Source organism: Chiloscyllium plagiosum, unplaced genomic scaffold (assembly GCF_037043375.1).
Source record: "Chiloscyllium plagiosum isolate Xiang-an unplaced genomic scaffold, Cpla_swu_hap1 HiC_scaffold_26, whole genome shotgun sequence".
Lineage (NCBI taxonomy): Eukaryota > Metazoa > Chordata > Chondrichthyes > Orectolobiformes > Hemiscylliidae > Chiloscyllium > Chiloscyllium plagiosum.
The window spans coordinates 23,148,998-23,170,034 of NW_028270164.1; the positions used below are offsets into that span (position 1 = coordinate 23,148,998).

General features: G+C 38.9%; 1 protein-coding gene across 2 annotated transcripts in view; it reads right to left on the bottom strand.

Moving 5' to 3' along the window:
- Positions 1-21,037, bottom strand: part of plxna2 (plexin A2) — a 498,163-nt gene that overhangs the window by 100,378 nt on the left and 376,748 nt on the right. For both annotated transcript variants that reach the window (XM_087973574.1, XM_087973575.1), the window contains exons 13-14: positions 10,910-11,061; positions 537-654 (exon numbers count right to left, since the gene is read on the bottom strand). In XM_087973574.1, coding sequence (XP_087829700.1) covers positions 537-654; positions 10,910-11,061 — 270 coding nt within the window. The remainder of the gene's footprint in view (positions 1-536; positions 655-10,909; positions 11,062-21,037) is intronic.

Genomic DNA, 21,037 nt, shown 5'->3' on the forward strand with positions numbered 1-21,037 from the left:
ATCTAATTTTGGATTTTGAACATTCCATAAAGAGAAATACATGTAAAATTTCATTGGATCTTTTTCACAAAAATGGAAAAGAAATGTACAATGGTTTTTGACATAGGAGATGTCTTGTATTTTCTGGACAGTGAGAACTGAAGACCACTTTGAATACATTAAATGTTGATGCTACTTGGGAAGACCAATAAAAGTTATAATGATGTCTTTTCTGTCAGAACTTGTAGTTAGAGTTGATCATGATTATAACGAGAGCTGCATAACTGAAATGGAAATGCAATGGACACCAAAGAAACCAAGGTAAAGGATGAAAGGCCAAACTATAAAGGGAAGAGAACAAATCAGAAATAGATCAGGAAGCACTTATTTAATGATACCACACAATGTGGTGATTCTTAAATAGACGTATTTCTAAACATACAGTAGATTGCACAGTTATGAAACCTAATTTCATTTTTTACACCCTGGGTTGGATTTTATGGAAGTGGTACAATTTCTCAACTGGCATCGAACCACTCCTTCTCAGATTAACTCACCACAAAGGTATACTGCTGTGACGACTCAGTCATAAATTCAGGTTTGCACTCCCCAACACAGAGCTGCACGGGACCAGATTCTTTGTGAGGCCGTGCCTCCCCCATTTCACATACGATTCTGTCAAAGACAGCATGAAAGTAAGAACACAGAATTAGAACATATGTCACCTTCTAGCACTTATATGTGCATCTGCCGTTAAATGGCTGCTTTCTAATTTTGCGCTGACATTTTCTACTGAAATAAATGAATGCTCCTTGGCGGAGAGCTGGACAGATTAAGCTGCTGTCACACTCCTGCACAACTAACAAATTGTCCCCTACAGCAAGTAGCACATGGCGAATTTCAATTTTATGGAGTAAAAAGAAAACATGAAAATATAATACTAAGATTAACTCTGGAAGAAAGGGTGTGCAGTACAAAGCAATTTATTACAATTAACTATCACTTTGTCTCACATTTTGTAACATTCCATACAACAAAGCAATGGCAGACCAGCCAAGTGAACTGCATCACAGTAAAAACAAACCACCTCTTAAACCATGCCAAAAAGAATTTCACAGAACAATAAAAACATGTTTCACTACGCAGAATCAAACAGATTTTTTAAAAAGTATTTGGAGAATTGTTCTGTTAAATGCTGCAACTAGCTTGAAAGTAGTACAGTACTACCAAAGCGATCAGCATTCAACCAAAGGCAAAGTGGAATAGAAAAGGAAGAATAATATGCTTTGACAGCACACAATTTGTCAAAACTCCAATTGAGTTTTTAACTTAATGAAATAGAATTAATGATGTATAGATAATTCTTAATTTCCTCACTTTAGGAAAGAACTGGATGCTGATGAATGGCATAATATTTGCATAAATTGATTTTAGCAATGATGCTTTGTACTACAGCATTACACGGTCCTTGTAAAATCTCACAAAACTATACTTTTCAAGAATGATGCACTGAATTGGATATTGCTGAAAGCAAACACCTCATTAACATGGAAATGAAGAACTGTCGAGTTGGCTTCGCACATGCCATTCCAGCTACTACCAAGCACCAAAATCAGATCGCACTGCCTCTCCCCCATCACAAAATTCATATTTTGGAAAGTCATTTAGGATTATCCCTTTTGGCGTGTTTCAAAGTTAAAAACCATTACTGTTAAGACAACAACAAAACTGCAGGCTGCTGTTAGAGAGGATCCTGAACATTTGGAAAATAATGAGACACACTCAGGATTCCTGTTATGTCTGTCAAAAAAAAAATCATTCCCCCCACCTATATGAAAAGCTGATGATATTAAGTAAAACGAAAACAAAGATATGGGCAAAGCAGCAAGTCAAACAATGTCTCTGAAGAGAGAAATTGAGCTAGCTTTTCAGGTCCATAACCCTTCAATATAGATAGAATTTGGATTAGTTCTGATGAAAAATCATCATCTTGATGCTTTAACTCTGTTTCTCTCCCCAGGGATGCTGCTGGACTTGTCGAGTATTACGAGAATTGTTTGTTTTTAGTTCAATGTCCAGCATTCACAATATGATACTTCTATGTTAAGAATACATGGCCAGAAATTCTAGTCATTTACAACTGAACATTGGGTATTGGAGACTCTGATGATATCCTAGTTTTATATGTCTGGACAGATATTTCAAAACTTTCATCCCTAGACTTTCACAGGTCCTGGTTTAACTTCGGGCCCAATACTGAAAGCTATTGCTAGTGGCAGAATGTAATACTCCACAAGTGTGGCTACATCAATGATCCTCTTATGGCATTTCTTTTCATTCCTCTGCCTTCCTAAGATCAGGGCTGGGTATTTATAGGCCACTAAGAGCAAGTGAGGGAGAAAGCAAGAGAGATTTGCTTTGGAGAATCACGGCCTATTGATGGTTCACAACTCTGTTGTCCCAGCAGTGCAAGCCAGGATTGGTGGCTATTACTGGGCGTACAGGCAGTCTCACTACAAAAAGAAGCTGAGGTAATCTCTGAATGTGGCATCAGGGAATGGGTTTCCAAATGGGGCGTGCGAGCGTGCATGATTTGTTGGGGGAAGAGTTGGTGCCTCTGATTGGCCTATCTGCATCTCAGCATCAGAAAGGTCACCCTCTGAATCTTATGTACTGCACCTTCCAGATCTATTGACAGGAGTGTGTTAAATCCAACTCTCAACTTTATATTAATAGCTGTAAGGGTGAGGGCTGACAGCACTGGCTATGAACATGCACTTGTTAGATAGATGGACGAAACAGACATGACTAAGTGAATACCTCTCTTCAGGTACTACAATGTTTCCAAAGACTGGGAAGTTTGGCTCCAGTTATGGTTCAGCTAGTCAACCAAAATATTTCTACATTACTTGAAATAGTGCTAATATATTCATTCCAGACAACAAACAGTAAGTTTATTCTGTTTATCCAACACAATTTCTGCAGGAGATATCAGGCTATATGTATTGCACCAAGTGATAGCAGACCAATACGGTTCATCCCATTTATTACACAGCTTGAATGTTTCAGACAAAGATCTGGCCGTGGACCAGCACATTTCTAAAGGTCAATGTGTAAATGCACCAATTGAGTGTTCAGTCTGACTGCTTCCTGACAGCCTTAATTTTGAACAATGGATTCACAAATTTTAGAGGATAATTTACTTCACTTCCTGAAATATTGGGAAAACTTTCTGATAAAACATACAAACAGTGAAACTATTGATGCTACTATGATAACAATTGTCTGCTTCCTGACTAACAAGGTTTTAAAAATGGATTTTAAGCTGAATGAGAAATTTACAGAGCACTGAATTTACAGCAGGAAAAATATTCTCCCTTTGCCCTAATCAACAAAACCCGCAAGTGGTTTCTGAACACCATACACCTAATTCTACCATGGATTCTACAGATTTCAAATCATCTTCAAAAATCCTGGAATCAATTTTAAAGCTCAAACTCATACTGACAAATGCTTAACATGTATGTATGATCTTTGTCCATTAATTTAACAAAGGATTTATTTTAACCTGTAGGTTAAAATAATGAGCAGGGGAATATCACACATGCAGTTTAAAGTGCTTGTCTGACAACAGTAATTTCAAGCCTATAATGTTTATATTGATTTTGAAATCTTATCTCAGAATTCAAAGTGTTAATCACTAGTTTTCATGAATACAAATGCTCATTTGGTTACAATTTATTGAGATTCATTTCAGTTCCCAAAGGACATATTCATAGCAGGAAACTAGTTTAAACATGAAGTCTAAATAAATCACCTCGCTCATATAGAAATTATCATTTTATAAAGGAGGTAACTCTTACAAAATCCAGCTCCAATGTGAAATGTTCAATTTTAGATTTTTTTTGGTGTTTACGTGATAGCTTATATTAGTATCTACATGCTAAACAGTCCAAACACCGGACAGAATTCATTGTAACTGAGACGGGAAAGGAAATGCAAAACGATATATCTGCTTCATCCTCTCTACAAGTTAATCTTTGACAGTGGCACCATCTTAATCAACAGAAAAGTATAACAATCCACAAGGGAAAGCCAAGGAACAACTGTCAGGCAAGATTTGAAACTTTTTTTTAAATTGAAAATTATCTCCCCTCCAAACACTTTGATTTCTAATGGATTACAGTTTAATGGTCAGTGGTGGGTTAGCTAGATGGTCTTTATGAAGTGCAGTACTTTAGTTGGTGTCATTAGCCTAGTTGGTCAGAGCTGAAAATGTGTTGCTGGAAAAGCGCAGCAGGTCAGGCAGCATCCAAGGAGCAGGAGAATCGACGTTTCGGGCGTGAGCCCTTCTTTAGGAAGAAGGGCTCATGCCCGAAACGTCAATTCTCCTGCTCCTTGGATGCTGCCTGACCTGCTGCGCTTTTCCAGCAACACATTTTCAGCTCTGATCTCCAGCATCTGCAGTCCTCACTTTCTCCTAGTTGGTCAGAGCCAAATTCAATCTTGCCCTCATCTACAATTCTGGTCTTTCTGTTACTCACTGGTTAAGATTGGCTGACTGAAATAGGATGGCCTTGAGTCCTTCTTGGTCCACAGAAGACAATCACTTAGTGGGTGGCTTCGATCAATCATGAAAGAATGAGCTCAGTTCTGAATCTTGACTTGAACTTTATTATTTCATAAATGTTATAGAATTACTGGCCCAATTCTAATACTGTATTCACAAAATAAATTCATTTAAAACAATGCAATTTCCTGAAGTAAGTCACTAACAAATAATCTCATTAAATGTTCCTACAGTTAGCTAGACCATTCACTACCTTCAGCAATATAATGAAAATCCTATATCCAACATTCATTGTATAGCTTATTTTAAGTGATTTGCTTAAAGGCTTTTAGAATTTCATTGTAATAGTTGATAAATATCAACACTGCATTAAAATAGTTAAGTTTTGCTCATTGTTAGAATACCAATTATAGCTGATAAATTATAAAAGTGGTAAATCAACATTCCATTTAAATTATTCCTGATAAAACAGATGCTTTAAAGTAAAACTTGGCACATTTATATATGACAAAAAGTAAAACATCATACTATTCGGTCACTGAGGGGGTAAGACCGATTGTAACATTTCAGAGCTTTATTAATCACGTTTTTGAAGCTTTTGTACTACATAATCTGAAAATCACTAAATCGCACACAATGTCAATCAAGTCATGCTATAAGATTGAAAATTAGTAAAAGCTTTTTCATTTGTTTTCTTTACCTTAAATTCACAGCAGATGTGTTCATTTTCTAGCTTAAAATGGTTTTTGAAACATTTGGCATGAACCTTCAATCTCTGATCTTACCCAAATGACACAACAGTTCCTCATCTAGTGCTCTGGTCTGGATTTGATTTTAATTTGAGTTATGAATAACTGGACTCTGAAGTCAGAGCATTATTGCAGAACCTGGCTTTCTTGGCATATATCAAATCAAAGGACACAGTGGGAGATCAGAATGGAAAAGTTGCAAGTACTATCGAGTGTAGCAATTAGAACCTCTTTTGCTAAATGTCATGATCAAATCATCTGTGACATCTTTAAATATAATCAATCTCAATATTATTACTGGAAACATACCATGTGTGAAAGCCTTTATTACAGTCTTTCAATTGATATCCTATTGACAAATCATAATATATACTGTTATAATTGACAATAACTGTGAATATGCAAACAAAATAGTGACAGTAACTGGGGTTTGAACCTCCAATCAATTTTCTGCAGCTGCTAAAGTGCTGAATCAGCATCTATTAATGTCACAAATGACACCCAATGGAACTATGGCAAACAGTTCATGCAGGCCCTTCTCAAACTCTCTGCAGTCCTTAACATGACTAACCCCAACATCCTTTTCCAATAGCTTCCCTCTATTGTCCAGTGCTTGAGACTGCACTTGCCTGGCTCCACTCTTGTACTCATAACAGCACACAAACCAACAGCCACTCTCAGACAACAACTCACCAGAACGAAGGACCCGATACCCCCTAAGCTCCATTCTTGTACATTTGGTCGCAATCAGACAATCAGCCTTTTCATGGTGATCCTTGTATTGTCACATCCGGAGTCTCCCAAGCTTCTATAATTGGCTTCTTTCTGATTTCTCAAACTTGTTAACATCAAGTTTCCACACACATACTGAGGACACAGCTCTAACTCACCATCACTTCTCTCAATCCTCCATTACCTCTAGATCACAAAGACTGCTTGACCAATATCCGTTACTGGATGAACAGAGATTTTTTCCAACCAAATACCAGGAAGAACAAAGCCATTGCTACAAACTCTTGCCAATTCCATTCCTTTGGTTCAGGCTGAAGACCCAGATTCTTTGCAACCTTTGTGCGATATTTGACCCAGATGAGTTTTCTGTCACATTCCTGCAACACGTCTGAGACTGTGTACTTTCACCCTCGTAACATTGACTAACTCAACCATCTACCTATTTTAATCACACCACCATTGGTGCCAAGTTCTAGAGTTTCTCCTCAATGTTCCGTCTTCTTTGCTTCTTCAAGATGCTGATTTAAACCCCTCCGTTTGACCAAGCTTTTGGTCATCTCTCTAATATCAAGAAAAGATGAATGGAAAGCTGGTATAGGAAGAAGAGGTTTACAATCCTTAGAGCTGTGACTGACTTGAGGGAAGGAGGACCTACATACATCCTGCAGGTTGTACCTCCACTGTCCTGTTACCAATGCCCTTGTGGCTCAGTTTGAAGTGTTGTTAGACAGACCTAGCAGAATAATGAACAATAGAGTTTACCAATAGAGAAGAAAAGTACACAAGACATGGCAAGAGATAGAAAGAAAGAAATAGGAAGCTACGAATAAGATGGAATGAAATAAAGTTAATTTTTCTTTGATGCAGTAACAAGGTGGGTTGATGTGGACATGGCTGTTGATGTGGTGCTCGCATGGACTTCTAAATGCAATGGAACAGGTTTGTCAGTGAAGCTAAAGCCTATGGAATAAAAAAATGGACAGTGGCAGTATGAGTACAAAGTGTGGCTGATTAATGGGAACAGATCAGTGGCAAATAGTTGTTTCGCAAACTTGATAGAAGTTCATTGAGATTTTATAGAGGCTGGGGTTCGAGCTACAGAATTCTCTGAATTATATTAATTCCCTTGAATTGGGCATGCTCAGCATGATTTGAAAATTCACAGTGACACCAAAACCGGAAAACTTTTGGAGAACTACGAGAAGAATAGAGACATGCACTCCAAGAGGACACAGATCAGTAAAACAGATAGAGATGTGCCTGATGAAATGCAATGCAGAGAAAACTGAAGTGAAATATTTTCGTAGGAAGAATGAGGATAGGCAACACAAAGAAATATATCTATTCCAAGAAGGCTGCAGGAGCAGTTGTAAATAGAGGTACATGTGCAAAATTAATTACAAAAGGTAGGGTGAGTTGGAAAAGTGGTTATTAAGGCATATGGAATTCCAAGGTTGACAAGTAGATGCATTGGATGTAAAATTAAGCAAGTTGTGGTGAAGCTTTTTAAACAACTGGTTCTAACTCATCTGGAGGACTGGTTTGAATTCTGTGACCACATTTCTGGAAGATGTGAAAGCTTTAGAAAAGGTCTGGGGAAGATTTATGGGAATGGTCCCAGGCAAGTGGATAATGTAATTACAAGGATAGATTAGAGAAATTGTGCCCTTTGCCTTTCAAGAACAGAGGGTTGAGAGGAAATTTTATACAAATGTCCAAACTCATGATGGATCTGGGCACAGGAGGTAGAGAGAACAGTTCCAATTGGAAGAAAATTTGAGAACTTGAGAATACTAAGCCAAGGTCACTGGCAAAAGGACCAAAGGCGACATGAGGAAAAATCCTTTTGTGCTGTAAGCAGTCTTAGACTGCACCTCCCAGTATGTGGTGGAGACAGATTCAATCATGGCTTTCAAAAGGGAACTAGGTAATTGTCTAAAAAGGAGATATTTACAGGTCGAGAGGAAAAAGTCAAGCAAGAAACACTAGATGAGTTGGTCTAGGGAACGGTAATGAAGATGGCGCCGGAGAGTGACAACACCATACAAACTTATAACAAAATATGTGTGACAATAAATAAATCAAGTCAAATTTTACGCAGCAACTACTCTGTCATTCAATGCCTCTTAACAACAAATTTTCTAAATTCAATTTTTGTAAAGGACTTTGCAACGTTTCACAATCATAAATGTGGTATATTAATGCCAACTTGTTGCATTTCTGTTTAAATATTCATAACTGCACACAAATAACAAGAAACAACAACGTCTATGATCAAATGTTGATCCTTTGTTGAAGAATATAGTCAAGGAAACTTGCAGAATTGAATTTTCTAAACTCTGGGCATCACAGAACAGATATGCAAAATGAAACAACAGTAGCCTTTGACCTGTAGAACTTTATTTCAGAGCTTGATTTAAAACCTCACATGTGGTTTACTGCACCGGGCAATGTGATTGTCATTGATTTGACGTGAGCAAGTTCAATCATGCTGCAGCTAAGCCTCAGGCACCACAACAGTGGCTCACAGAATTGCAGAAGAAAGTTAAGCGTACCACCAAATCAAATTCCAGAAATCTACAGGCACAAACCCACCATTCCACAGGGCTAATGACAGTAGGCAGTAAAGCTGCACTGTCCCATTTCTAAAACAGGTCTCATGGGAGAAATCAGGAAATTATAGATGTCTTTTGATTAAGCTTAGAACTCATGAGTCAGCACGTCATTGTGGATTTTAATCATCATCATCGGGACAGTTATCTGTTTCAATGTTCCAAATGGAATGAAAATTTGGTGACTTCTGTAAAGAATTGATGGCTCACTCAACTATATTGCTATTTGGATCCAGGCAACAAAGATCTACCTTTAACACCCTTGCTTGTAGCCCTAACACAAAAGTGAAGCTTTTGCGAGGAAATTCAAGTGTGGTTTGCTTAAAGCCAAGGGGTGGATGAATCAAATTTAATCTGAAAGACAGTGCTTTACACTTGCATGTAAATAAATATAAAAGTTAGGATGTAAACTATGTCCTCACTACATTTTGGACGTGGGGGTCTGGTCTGGTCCATAGCATTAGTATGTTCAAAGCTAAGAGAGATGGATTTCTAATCATTAAGGGAATCAAGCGATTTTTAAAAATTCATTCATGGGATGTGGGCATCACTGGCTAGGCCAACTTTAATTGTCCATCCTTAATTGCCCAGAGGGCAGTTAAGAGTAAACCATGTTGCTGTGGGTCTGGAGTCATTTGTAGGCCAAACCAGGTAAAGGACATTAGTGAGGAGAGTGTGCCAAGCAGGCTAAGATAAAAGATAGGGAGGAGGGACTTGGGGGAGGGGCGTTGGAAATGCAATAGGTGGAAGAAAGTTAAGGTGAGGGTGATAGGCCGGAGTGGGGGTGGGGGCGGAGAGTTTAGGAACAAGATTGCAGGTTAGGAATGTGGTGCTGAGTTCGAGGGTTGGGACTGAGACAAGGTGGGGGGGGGGGGGGGGGGGAGAGGAAATTAGGAAACGTTCCGCAAGTAGGCGGCCTGTCTCCCCAATATAGAGGAGGCCACATCGGGTGCAGCGGATGCAGTAAATGATGTGTGTGGAGGTGCAGGTGAATTTGTGGCGGATATGGAAGGATCCCTTGGGGCCTTGGAGGGAAGTAAGGGGGGAGGTGTGGGCGCAAGTTTTGCATTTCTTGCGGTTGCAGGGGAAGGTGCCGGGAGTGGAGGTTGGATTGGTGGGGGGTGTGGACCTGACAAGGGAGTCACAGAGGGAGTGGTCTTTTCGGAATGCTGATAAGGGAGGGGAGGGAAATATATCCCTGGTGGTGGGATCCGTTTGGAGGTGGTGGAAATAACGACGGATGATATGATGTATATGGAGGTTAGTGGGGTGGTGGGTGAGGACCAGTGGGGTTCTGTCCTGGTGGCGATTGGAGGGGCGGGGCTCAAGGGTGGAGGAGCGGGAAGTGGAGGAGATGCGGTGGAGAGCATCGTCGATCACGTCTGGGGGGAAATTGCGGTCCTTGAAGAAGGAGGCCATCTGGGTTGTTCGGAATACCCGCTCCTCCGCCCTTGAGCCCCGCCCCTCCAATCGCCACCAGGACAGAACCTCACTGGTCCTCACCCACCACCCCACCAACCTCCATATACATCATATCATCCGTCGTCATTTCCGCCACCTCCAAACGGACCCCACCACCAGGGATATATTTCCCTCCCCTCTCCTATCGGCATTCCAAAAAGACCACTCCCTCCGTGACTCCATTGTCAGGTCCACACCCCCCACCAATCCAACCTCCACTCCCGGCACCTTCCTCTGCAACTGCAAGAAATGCAAAACTTGCGCCCACACCTCCCCCCTTACTTCCCTCCAAGGCCCCAAAGGATCCTTCCATATCCGCCACAAATTCACCTGCACCTCCACACACATCATTTACTGCATCCACTGTGACCTCCTCTATATTGGGGAGACAGGCCGCCTACTTGCAGAACGTTTCCTCATTTCCCCTCCCCCACCTTGTCTTAGTCCCAACCCTCGAACTCAGCACCACCTTCCTAACCTGCAATCTTCTTCCTGACCTCTCCGCCCTTACCCCCACTCCAGCCTATCACTCTCACCTTAACCTCCTTCCACCTATCGCATTTCCAATGCCCCTCCCCCAAGTCCCTCCTCCCTACCTTTTATCTTAGCCTGCTTGGCACACTCTCCTAATTCCTGAAGAAGAGCTCATGCCCGAAATGTTGATTCTCCTGCTCCTTGGATGCTGCCTGACCTGCTGTGCTTTTCCAGCACCACTCTAATCTTGGCATGAAATTAAGAGTCAAATCAGATAGGAAGAAAGGTCATTTACGAAACTAGCTATTTTCCAAATTATAGTTTGAACTTACTGCTCAGCGATTACATATCCATCTAACAGTGGGATACACTGCACTCCTGCCACACGCACATTATTAGCAATGTCCAAAAAATCCAGACCCAGATTCACTCCATGGATGGTCACCTGAGTCCCCCCTTCCTGTGGCCCAGACATTGGTGTTACCTGAAAAAAAGCAAATAAATAAATTCAGGGCAAACAATACACGCGTTATTTATTTATTCTGTTAACATTTTAAAGGCATTTGAATGTGATTGCTGATTGTGTTCATGCTCAAAGTAATTAAAAAAGACACTAAGATAAGCATACAGAAATGTAGGGAAAGGAAAATGCCTACAGGTATTTGCTGAAGGTGCATTTACAGACTAAGTTCTATTGGAAAGCTTTACTGAAGAATCAAACAGTCCTGACAGTGCTGTGATAAATAGCGCGTAGATAACCTATTGTGCTTTAATTTGCTGCAAAGCCAGCATTCTGCTTATCCACATTGTAGAACTAACAGTTGCCAAGCAACAATAACACACGCGTGTACAAAATTACAACACAGATACCAGAGATCAGTGAATTAAAAATGCTGACAGTTAGCCCTCAGGATTACATGGAGCATTTCAGTAATTGGAAAGCTAAAAGATGATGTTTTTGTTGTGGGTATAGGGGGTGAGGGAGGGTAGAGGGGAAGGGAAAAGTTCTCTTTCAAGACCAAAACAAAAGAAACTTATTAATAAAAACCTCAGTTAACCAGAGTCTGTGGTTAGGGCATTATGAATGAAAGGACAAAAGCATAAGTGATGTATATAAATTAAGATTGAGGGAGAGCTAAGAAACCTTTCAAAAAAGAGCTGTATTTGGTTGTTTGCCTAAAATTGTACAGGCCACCAAGTTTGCACAATTTGTTTTGCAACAACCCAGCGGTCGTGTTGACTTCTTTTGTGCAACACTAATTGTACACAGATATGTTTTGACTACAAACACATCCAGAGCACAGAAACCTCTTGATGCAAATGCTCTCCATGTATTACTGGCTAGTGGAAGAGAAAACACTGATAGTAAATTTTTATTGAAAATTACAGAATGAAGTTTACCCAGCCATTTCATACAGAAAAGATTGCTTGATCAGACTTCCTGGCACTCGACCCAATATTCTCGCCCTCCATCACCAGGGGCATGGCTCATTGGCATTGTAAAAATCTTTTATTTTTATTTTTGATCTTGGGCAAAAACAAAAAAGGAAACTGCTTTAAACCAAGGATGGGAGCACACTTATGAAAACAAAATGCTGGAACAGAGTTGTATTTCTACCATTATTTGTTCAATCTTTGAGGGAAGGTACATGAGACTCAACAGAACAATGGGTCTATCTTGTACCAGAGACAGCATGTTGGATTAAAAGCAAAATCAGATCAATTATGGGTACCAACAGTCATCAATCTGAAAAATAAAGAGGCAGAAATCCTCCACCCTGCAGTCGGGCAGCATCTTTCTCTCCCTGCAGAGAAGTTAAAGAATTGAAGAATAGCTAGCTATAATCTCCCACCATTTGCTGTTTGTTGTCTCTAACCAGCGACTGAGAAGCTCAACAATTAGATTGTCAATGCGCCATGTCATGCCACAAAGACTTAGAAATAAGATGATGAGAAGGACTCAAAAAAGAAAAAGGGACATTGCATTGAATCCTGGGGATCGATGCTACTGAACTGTGCTCCCTTAGTATATTTTCTCTGCCAATAACATCCATGTTTAGTCTGTATCTGTCTACATACCTTTGTAAGGGTTTAAGGGGTTAAAGTTTAAGTCAGTACTATTATACTCTAAGATACTTTTCATTTTCCTGTGGTTAGAATAATACCACAAAGAGGTGATGGCCTAGTGGTATTATCGTTGGACTTTTAAAACAAGGTCGAAAAGGGTGGCACTGGAAAAGCGCAGCAGGTCAGGCAGCATCCAAGAAGCAGGAACGTCGACGTTTTTGATGAAGAGCTTATGCTCGAAACTTTGACTCACCTGTTCCTCAGATGTTGCCTGACCTGCTGTGCTTTTCCAGCACCATCCTTTTCAACTCTGGACTTCTCCAGCATCTGCAATCCTTGCTGTCACTTTGTTAACCCAAGGTCCCGGGTAATGTTGCGGGGACTCAGGTTTGAATCCTGCCGTGGCAGATAGTGGAATTTGAATTCAATAAAGAAAATCTAAATGATGACTATGAAACTATTGTCAATTGTTGAAAAAACCTGTCTGGTTCGTTAATATCCTTTAGGGAGGGGAAACTGCCATCCTTACCTGGTCCAGCTTACATGTGACTCCAGATCCACATCCATGTGGTTGACCTTTGGGTATGTGGGATAGGCTGTAAGTGCTGGCATGGCCAACAACACCCTCATCCCTTAATGAATACAATTTTAAACACTGACTTATTTGTAATAAATAGCACTTTTAGTTAAGTGCAGAAACTTAGTAAATGTTTTCTATTTACAACTCTCCATCAGACAAGAAAATTAGGACTTTGAGTAACTTGATTAAAACTTTAACTTTTGTGATGACCTCAGCAGAGTGGGACTTGAGTATCAGTGCACTTTTCCTTGTGGGTTATGACAGTCTGCTCTGTGTACAGAATGCACAGCAGAAACACATGAGGGTAAACTTTGACAGTGTCTATCTCTCCTGAAATCTCCATCCCCGAGATGGACAAGAGCAATAATGTAGCAGGAACCTCAATGTCCTTCCAAACCTCTCAGCATCCTTCACTAGGTACATCATTGGGGGTCTCTTTACCGAACATTGTAGGACTGTGAGGACTATAATGTTCAAGAAGACCCACCACCAACATTTGCCAGAGCAAACAAGCTTCATCAATACAGGCGGCCTTACCAACTTTATCCAAATTCCCAAATTTGGTAAACAAAAAGAAAAGACTTAAAATGAAATTACACAGTACAATCTTACTGCTGGGATATTGATATACCAAGCTTTGAGGAATTACTTTATTCGGTTTTTTAAAAACTCATCATAGGCATTGCTGGCTAAATCAACAATTGTTGCTCATCTCCAAATTCCCTGGAGGTGGTGGTGCTCAGCTACCTTTTTGAACTGCTGTGGTCCATGATTGGGGTCAGGAAAGGAGTTCTAGGACTTTGGCTCATAGTGAAGAAATGGCAAGATAGTTCCAAGTCAAAGTGGTATGCAGCTTAGAGGCTAAATTTAAAATGATTGTGTTCCCACATATTTACTGCCCTTGCCCTTCTGGGTGGCAGAGGTGATGGGTTTGCGAAGTGCAGTAAAGGAACCCAGCTGATTTGCTGCTATGTGTCTTGAGATGGTACACACTGCTACCACTGCGTATCAGTGGAAGAGAGAGAGAGTGCTTAAGGTAGTGGATAGGGTGTCAGTCAAGTGGGTTGCTTTGTCCTGGATGGTCTTACATTTCTGGAGGGACATTGGAGCTGCACACCTCCAGGCAAGTTGGAGTAATCCATCACAACCCCGACTTGAGCCTTTTGATGATAGACAGGTTTTTGGAAGACAGCAAGTGGACTACTCACTGAAAAATTCCAAAACACTGACTTGGTCTTGATGACATGGTAATGATAGGGCTGGTCCAGTTCAGAATCTGGTCAATTAAATTCCCCAGCTGTGGATCGTGGATGGAAATGTCTTTGAACTCCACAGGAAGATAGTTAAAATTTTCACTTGCTGGAGGAAGTAATTGTCTGATACTAGTGTGGTACAAATGTTACTTCCCATATTTCAGTCCTACCCTGAATGTTGAGTTAAATATAAGTTAATTCTTTATCAAAATAACCAAGGAACAATACAGTGCAATTTGAATGCACATGAATTTTATCAGTGAGATTAAGGCTTCTTTCTGAAAGAGTTCCATGCTTCAGGTAGTTCTTTGATGCTGAATTCTTTTTGATTTAATTTCCAGATGCTATAATGCATTAAAATCTTAATCTTTTGAATTGCTCATTTTTGACTTATTCTCCTGGGTACATTTTGTTGCTGCTAGAACGCTAGCTGAGTTGTCTATCAAAATTCTGCATTATTATCTGATTAAAAGTGCATTGTCTGTTTTCTTATTTAAAGTGTTTCAAAATTTCAAATATTAGACGGAGCCTTTTACTGGTAAACAGTTCCCTATACAATAATCCAGTCTCGTAGAAAATAGAACAGCACATTTGACTATGAGCTGAAAAGAGAAAGGCTAACATACTGGCATTAGAGAAGACTGAATGTATGGGATTGGAACTATCCAAGTGTACTACTATAAGCTGGAATTCACTCAAACTCTGCTGCCCACAGGGAGATGAATGCTTTGATAAGCAAAGTGTTGAAATTTACTCTTGCTCTTTCTTAATTAGGATCATACTTGAATTATTGAATCCTGGAATAATAATTTCCATAAACCATTTCTTTTCAGTCTCTTCCAAGTCAATGGTCTATCATGAAACTTCTCCATATCTAACGTATAACAATCACAACATTCCAATGGCATTAACTTAAGACAGCTCTTAACGTGGATGTAGATTAGCTTACTGAGCTGGAAGGTTCATTTTCAGATGTTTCGTCACCATACTAGGTAACATCATCAGTGAGCCTCTGATGAAGCGTTGGTGTTATGTCCCACTTTGTGTGTCTTGGTTTCTTGGGAGGGTGGGGTGGGGGAGGTGATATCATTTCCGGTTCTTTTTCTCAGAGGATGGTAGATGGGGTCCAAATCAATGTGTTTATTGAAGGAGTTCTGGTTAGAATGCCAGGCCTCTAGGAATTCTTGTGCGTGTCTCTGTTTAGCTTGTCCCAGTCAAAGTGGTGTCTTTCTTCATCTATATGTAAGGATACCTGTGATAGCGGGCCATATCCTTTTGTAGCTAGTTGATGTCCATGTATCCTGGTGGCTAGTTTTCTGCCTGTTTGTCTGATGTAGTGTTTGTTACAGTCCTGGCAATGTAAGCAGAACTCCATATGGTGACAAAATGTCTGAAAACGAACCTTCCAGCTCAGCGAACAAACTTACATCCAGAACCTCAACCTGAGCTACAAATCTTCTCAAACATTGATAACTCTTAGCTTGTTTAAAGAGTTAAGTATAGCAATAAAATATCTTTTATTAGATCAAACTCTAAAGTTCTGGATTACACAAACTGTCAACACTTTCAGTCAAGCTTTATGAAAATCTTTACACATTATACAAAATTGGCAGAACCCAGTTATTCTATAAGGGTGCTTGAAATACTGTGTGACCCATGAAGAAAACATTTGAAAGTTAAGAAATAACTGCATTATTTGAAAGTAAAAGTTAATTGCTTTTATGTTTAAAAACTTCTGATTGATTGTTTGATGTTGTTTCCGCTTTCCAAGTTTGCATGTGTCTTATAGACCAGAACACAGAGCATTTCAACATTATATAGCTTTAATATACATTGGGTTTGTTCTAAAGGATGTCTCTCCCACACAACTCTTCTTAATTCAAATCAAGTAGTGTTGGCAGAATGAAATGTCAAGATAGAAATTTCATTCAGGCAAAACAGATGGTGCAATCCAAGAAACAATGTCCAGAATCTATTCTGGAGTAGTTCTAAAATAGGAGTCATTTCTAGACACAAACTCGGAGTCAAAAATCTGGAATTTAAAACAACCTGTAATCTGAAATTTAAAACGTCCTTTATGGTGCCAAAAGTTATTTCCTTAATTTCCTAGATATGACAAGAGGGATTTTATTTTGTGATAAATAGTGTGTTTTTAACATCACAGAGCCTGAGATGCTTTAAGTGTTCTTAAATGCTGTTAAAGGTTCACATTTGAGCTACTAGGGTACTATATGATACTGTAAACAATCATTTGATCTAAGTATATTCTATACAACAGAACAGATAGGAACACACTCCACTACCAAAGATGTGGTTTAGATACTTACTTCAAAGAAAGGGATATATGCATGAATGAGTTTAGAATAATAGATTTGTAAATTGTCTTCTATTAAAATTAGCAAGGGAAGGGATAATTTATTCACATTTAACCAATTAGCTGATTAAACAATACCTTTTCCTATAGCATTTCTGCTTACACTTGCATTCAGTGCAATAACAATGTTTCCAAGCAAATAATTACAAAATAACAACTCTTCAGGGCAACACTGGCAGAACCAAAATGTCTAATTTAATTAGGTCCTTCAATTTTTAGAATGATACATACACCATCATAGAAACAAATTGTTGATATGCAAGTACCTGTTTTGGAAAAAAGGTTCAACCATTTTATCCCAGTAAAACAGGAAGTTTATATCCTCATGTGAAATTACTAATAACATTCTTTTTTCATCTAAGAGGTCTCTGACAAGTTTGTGATCAAAAGCATGCTCCTTTGCTTATAAGAGTGGAGTGGAATTTTCAAAATAATGACGTGTAGAAGATGATAAATGAAGTAACACTTGGAATAGATCAGGTAAATGCAGAATATGAATTCCATGCTGGACCAGTGGAAGTATATTATTAGATCCTCCCTGAAGGAAGCAGTCAGCCTCAGTTTAACAGCTAGGTCAAGATGAGGAAATGTATTGGTGTAAAATCATAACTATAAACTGCAAATTACTACTTTGTAGCTATGCAATCCACTTCATACTAGAGAAATAATGCAGCTATTTTTGACTTAACATTTTCAATAATTAGAAGTTAACTACACAGCAGTCTGAACTTTTTTATTTGTTGAAGGGTAAGTGGAGAGCAGAAGGAGGAGAAACAAATCACAATGTGCCTTAATACTTTAGCCTGGGGACCAAACCTCTGAAAGCCTAGGAATTAATTAAAATGAATAACATTGCCAAACAAATCCACAGTACTAAACCCATACATGAAATATATTTTAACTGTTTCTCCTTAAGGTGTGTAAATTTGAGATTATTTTCCCTCCAGGTGAGTGACAGTTTTAGTAAGATAAAGGATAAGATTAAGTTTGAGTCATGCATCTGCTGCACAATCACTCAGGGCGGTATATCAATAGATTACTTTAATGAGCTACAACGCTCAGCCAAGTAAGCCACAAGAATCTTCACAGGTTCATTTGTGCTTTTTAAAAATATAACACAGATGACATCACTAATAGTTTAATGATAACAGTGCTGAATTTATGCAGAGTTCTTTGAGCTACAAGTAAATTGCTATTGAACTCAGCAGGAATGTCAGCAGCCTGTCATACTATATTCTGCCTCTCTCAGCTGTCAGCAAATCCTCATTTTGTTATTGCTGAAGAAACAACAAAACTTTAATGGTGACAGCACCTACAGTTATTTGCTATTGAGCAGATAAGATATATAAACCAATCATTGCAAAAGCACATTTTGTGAAGCCTTACTTCTTATACCTTCTCATTTCTTTTGCCTTTCTAACTTAATTTTCATGGGTTGTGTTATGCTTATTTGCCTGCCCACCTGAACCAATGCATTGGTCAGCAAAATAGGATAACCTCCATAAATGTTCTCCCTGTCCAGCCATGAGGTGTGAACAATTCTGTAAGTTTGACTGCACGTGTCAACGTTTCCTTGTCCAATTGCATTGACAGACCAGTAGCTGCAAGAAAGCATCTTGAAAGAAATATCAAAGCTATCTCATGCAGCTCCATGTCGAACAACATCAGTTCTCTGTACTTAGTGCCACTTTGCTGACGACCAAAAGGGGAAATCCTAAGCACAGAGTAAAATATCAAGTGTAGTTTATCCAATTTTGTCAGTATCTTGAGGCACGCAAGTTAAGGGTGTCTATTATTTTCTCCTTATGCCTCCAGCACAACCTAGCAGGTGCATAATAGCATGTACCTTTCTGTTTAAGCTTTCTCTTCCCTGGATGCATTTGTCTGCTGTTAACAAATTCTTTTTGTGCACCTTTTCATTGAGGAAAGTGTTAGGAACTGATTGATAGGCTTGTATTTCCTCACAATGATTAGTTTGGCCTGATAGAAGAAAGATTCTATATATGTTCCAGTTCTTCACTGAATTGTTTCTAACATGGTAACTTACTGGGGTAAGCCGGGCTGGGCAGAATTAAAGAATTTTGTCCATGTATAAATATATAACACAGGGTAAGTATGAAGATATGACCACAAGGTTAATAAAAGTTCATTAAGTTTTCCCTTTCATCAGAACTCAGGACAGAACTCATTCTGTGTGCTACAGGCAATGTCTATTGTGCCCTTTTTAATATAAAGGCTCTTATTTTCTGAGTGACTGATGCTTTCTTCATTGGAGATCATCACTGACAAATGTATCTGTATGGAACTCTACAGGAACATTCTTTATGTTGAGTTCTTCATTTCTCATCCCTTTCAACATTATCATTTTATTAAAGTCACTTTTTAGATTCTAGGTAATGAAAAAAAAGTTTGCGCTGTGTAAAGTACAGGCAAATTCAGAACTCAGTTAAAAGTCAGCTTCAGCATGGAAGTGACAGAGATATTTCTTTTAACTGTCAGTACATCAGCCTGCTTTTCTGCATTTTGTCACTTAGGGAAGACAAGATCGACAGCATCTACATTCACACTGCCAGAATAACATTACCACTTGTCAACTCAAGATTGCGTGTCTGAGAGTACTGAGTAAAAACAGAAAATTACAAAAATAAGCAAAAGTGGATCTGTGTATGCTACCCAATGGGGAAAGCTTAGACAACTGAAAGACGATGCAATACATAAAGTTTCTCAGTTTTCCAACCTGTACTCAACTTGACAGCATCAGCAGAACACATACAGTGAATGCCATGTTGTCCAAGCCAGAATCTCTAGTAATCCCTAATGTTTGCATAAGCAACTGTAATTCAAGAGTTATCCAGAACATTAAGATTTCACTTTTCAAACTTTGCCACATCCTTAGAAGGTTACTTGTAGACTGTGAACCAAAATCAGCTGACTATATGATACTGCAGAAAAACGGCATGACTGTTACTAACAAACTACCTCCTGAACATAACCTAACCATTGATCAAATTTATAATGTGCACAAAACTGGCTATGTTGATCATGTCTGTCACCTGGGCCAGTGCTCGAGAATCTGGTCTTACTAGTTTAAAAAGATTGAAGACAGAATTACAATGCCTATGTGTGCAACTGCTGCAAGTTTGCTAAAAATAATGGTAATTCAAAACGTTCAGTACCCTGCCTTGTTTAAAGGTATTTATGCAAATCTATAATACATAGAGTAATGCACAGATGGACAAATAACTTTTTAAAGAATTGTTTCATCCATTGAATGAAGATTTTAGAAAAAAAACAAGCCTGAAGATAGTGTAATTATTGTCTTGCTAGACAATTGCTGAGCTCACCCTCATGATCTGAGTTTGCAAAAAGTAATTTTTTTTATCATTTTCCTGCTCCTCAATGCAACCCCATTGATTCAACCTATGGAATAGGGCTTTATCCAGGATATGAAATTTTATTGCAAAGGAGATTTTATAAGGAAGTTAATTAAACACAAAAACACTATACAGAATGATGATTATAGCATAAAAGGCACAATTTTTAATGTATTTTGTGCTTGGAAACCAGTGAAAAATACAACAGGAAGACAGCTTGGAGAAATTGTTAGTCAGACTCTTTTATTGGTGAAGATTTTGAAGGATTTAATGCAATACCTAGAACACATACATTACCTAAAATGATTTCATTTATCTTTCTAAAAGCTATTGTTTAGAAACTCCAGACTGATTTCACTGTGACATTCTATCACATTTATGATGAGCTGCTCCATTCAAAATAAATAAAGCTCAAGGAACTAAATAAACTGGAATCATCAGCACAACCAATCCACACAAAGAGAGTGGGGGCCAGGCTACTGGCTAATTACATCGCTTGCAATACTCTGCAGCTTAGAAAAATGTTATCTTAATACTGAGTAACAGAAGAAACAAATAAATTTGAAAGAAATGATAGTCTGCAAAAGTAATTCCTGCAGTCACCCATGACCAAAGCTACCTTGCTGCACTGCTGGAAAGATCAGTAATATGCTGCTTTATACATTGGGTCCATTTCTTTTTTACACCTCCTATTTTGATCAACATGAGAGGATTCAATGAGAAGCTTAGCATTTAATTGGTCCCCCCAGCTCAACTTCACATGCCACTTGTAAACGAGACCGATGTCTTACATTCACAGCTGAAATATTCCT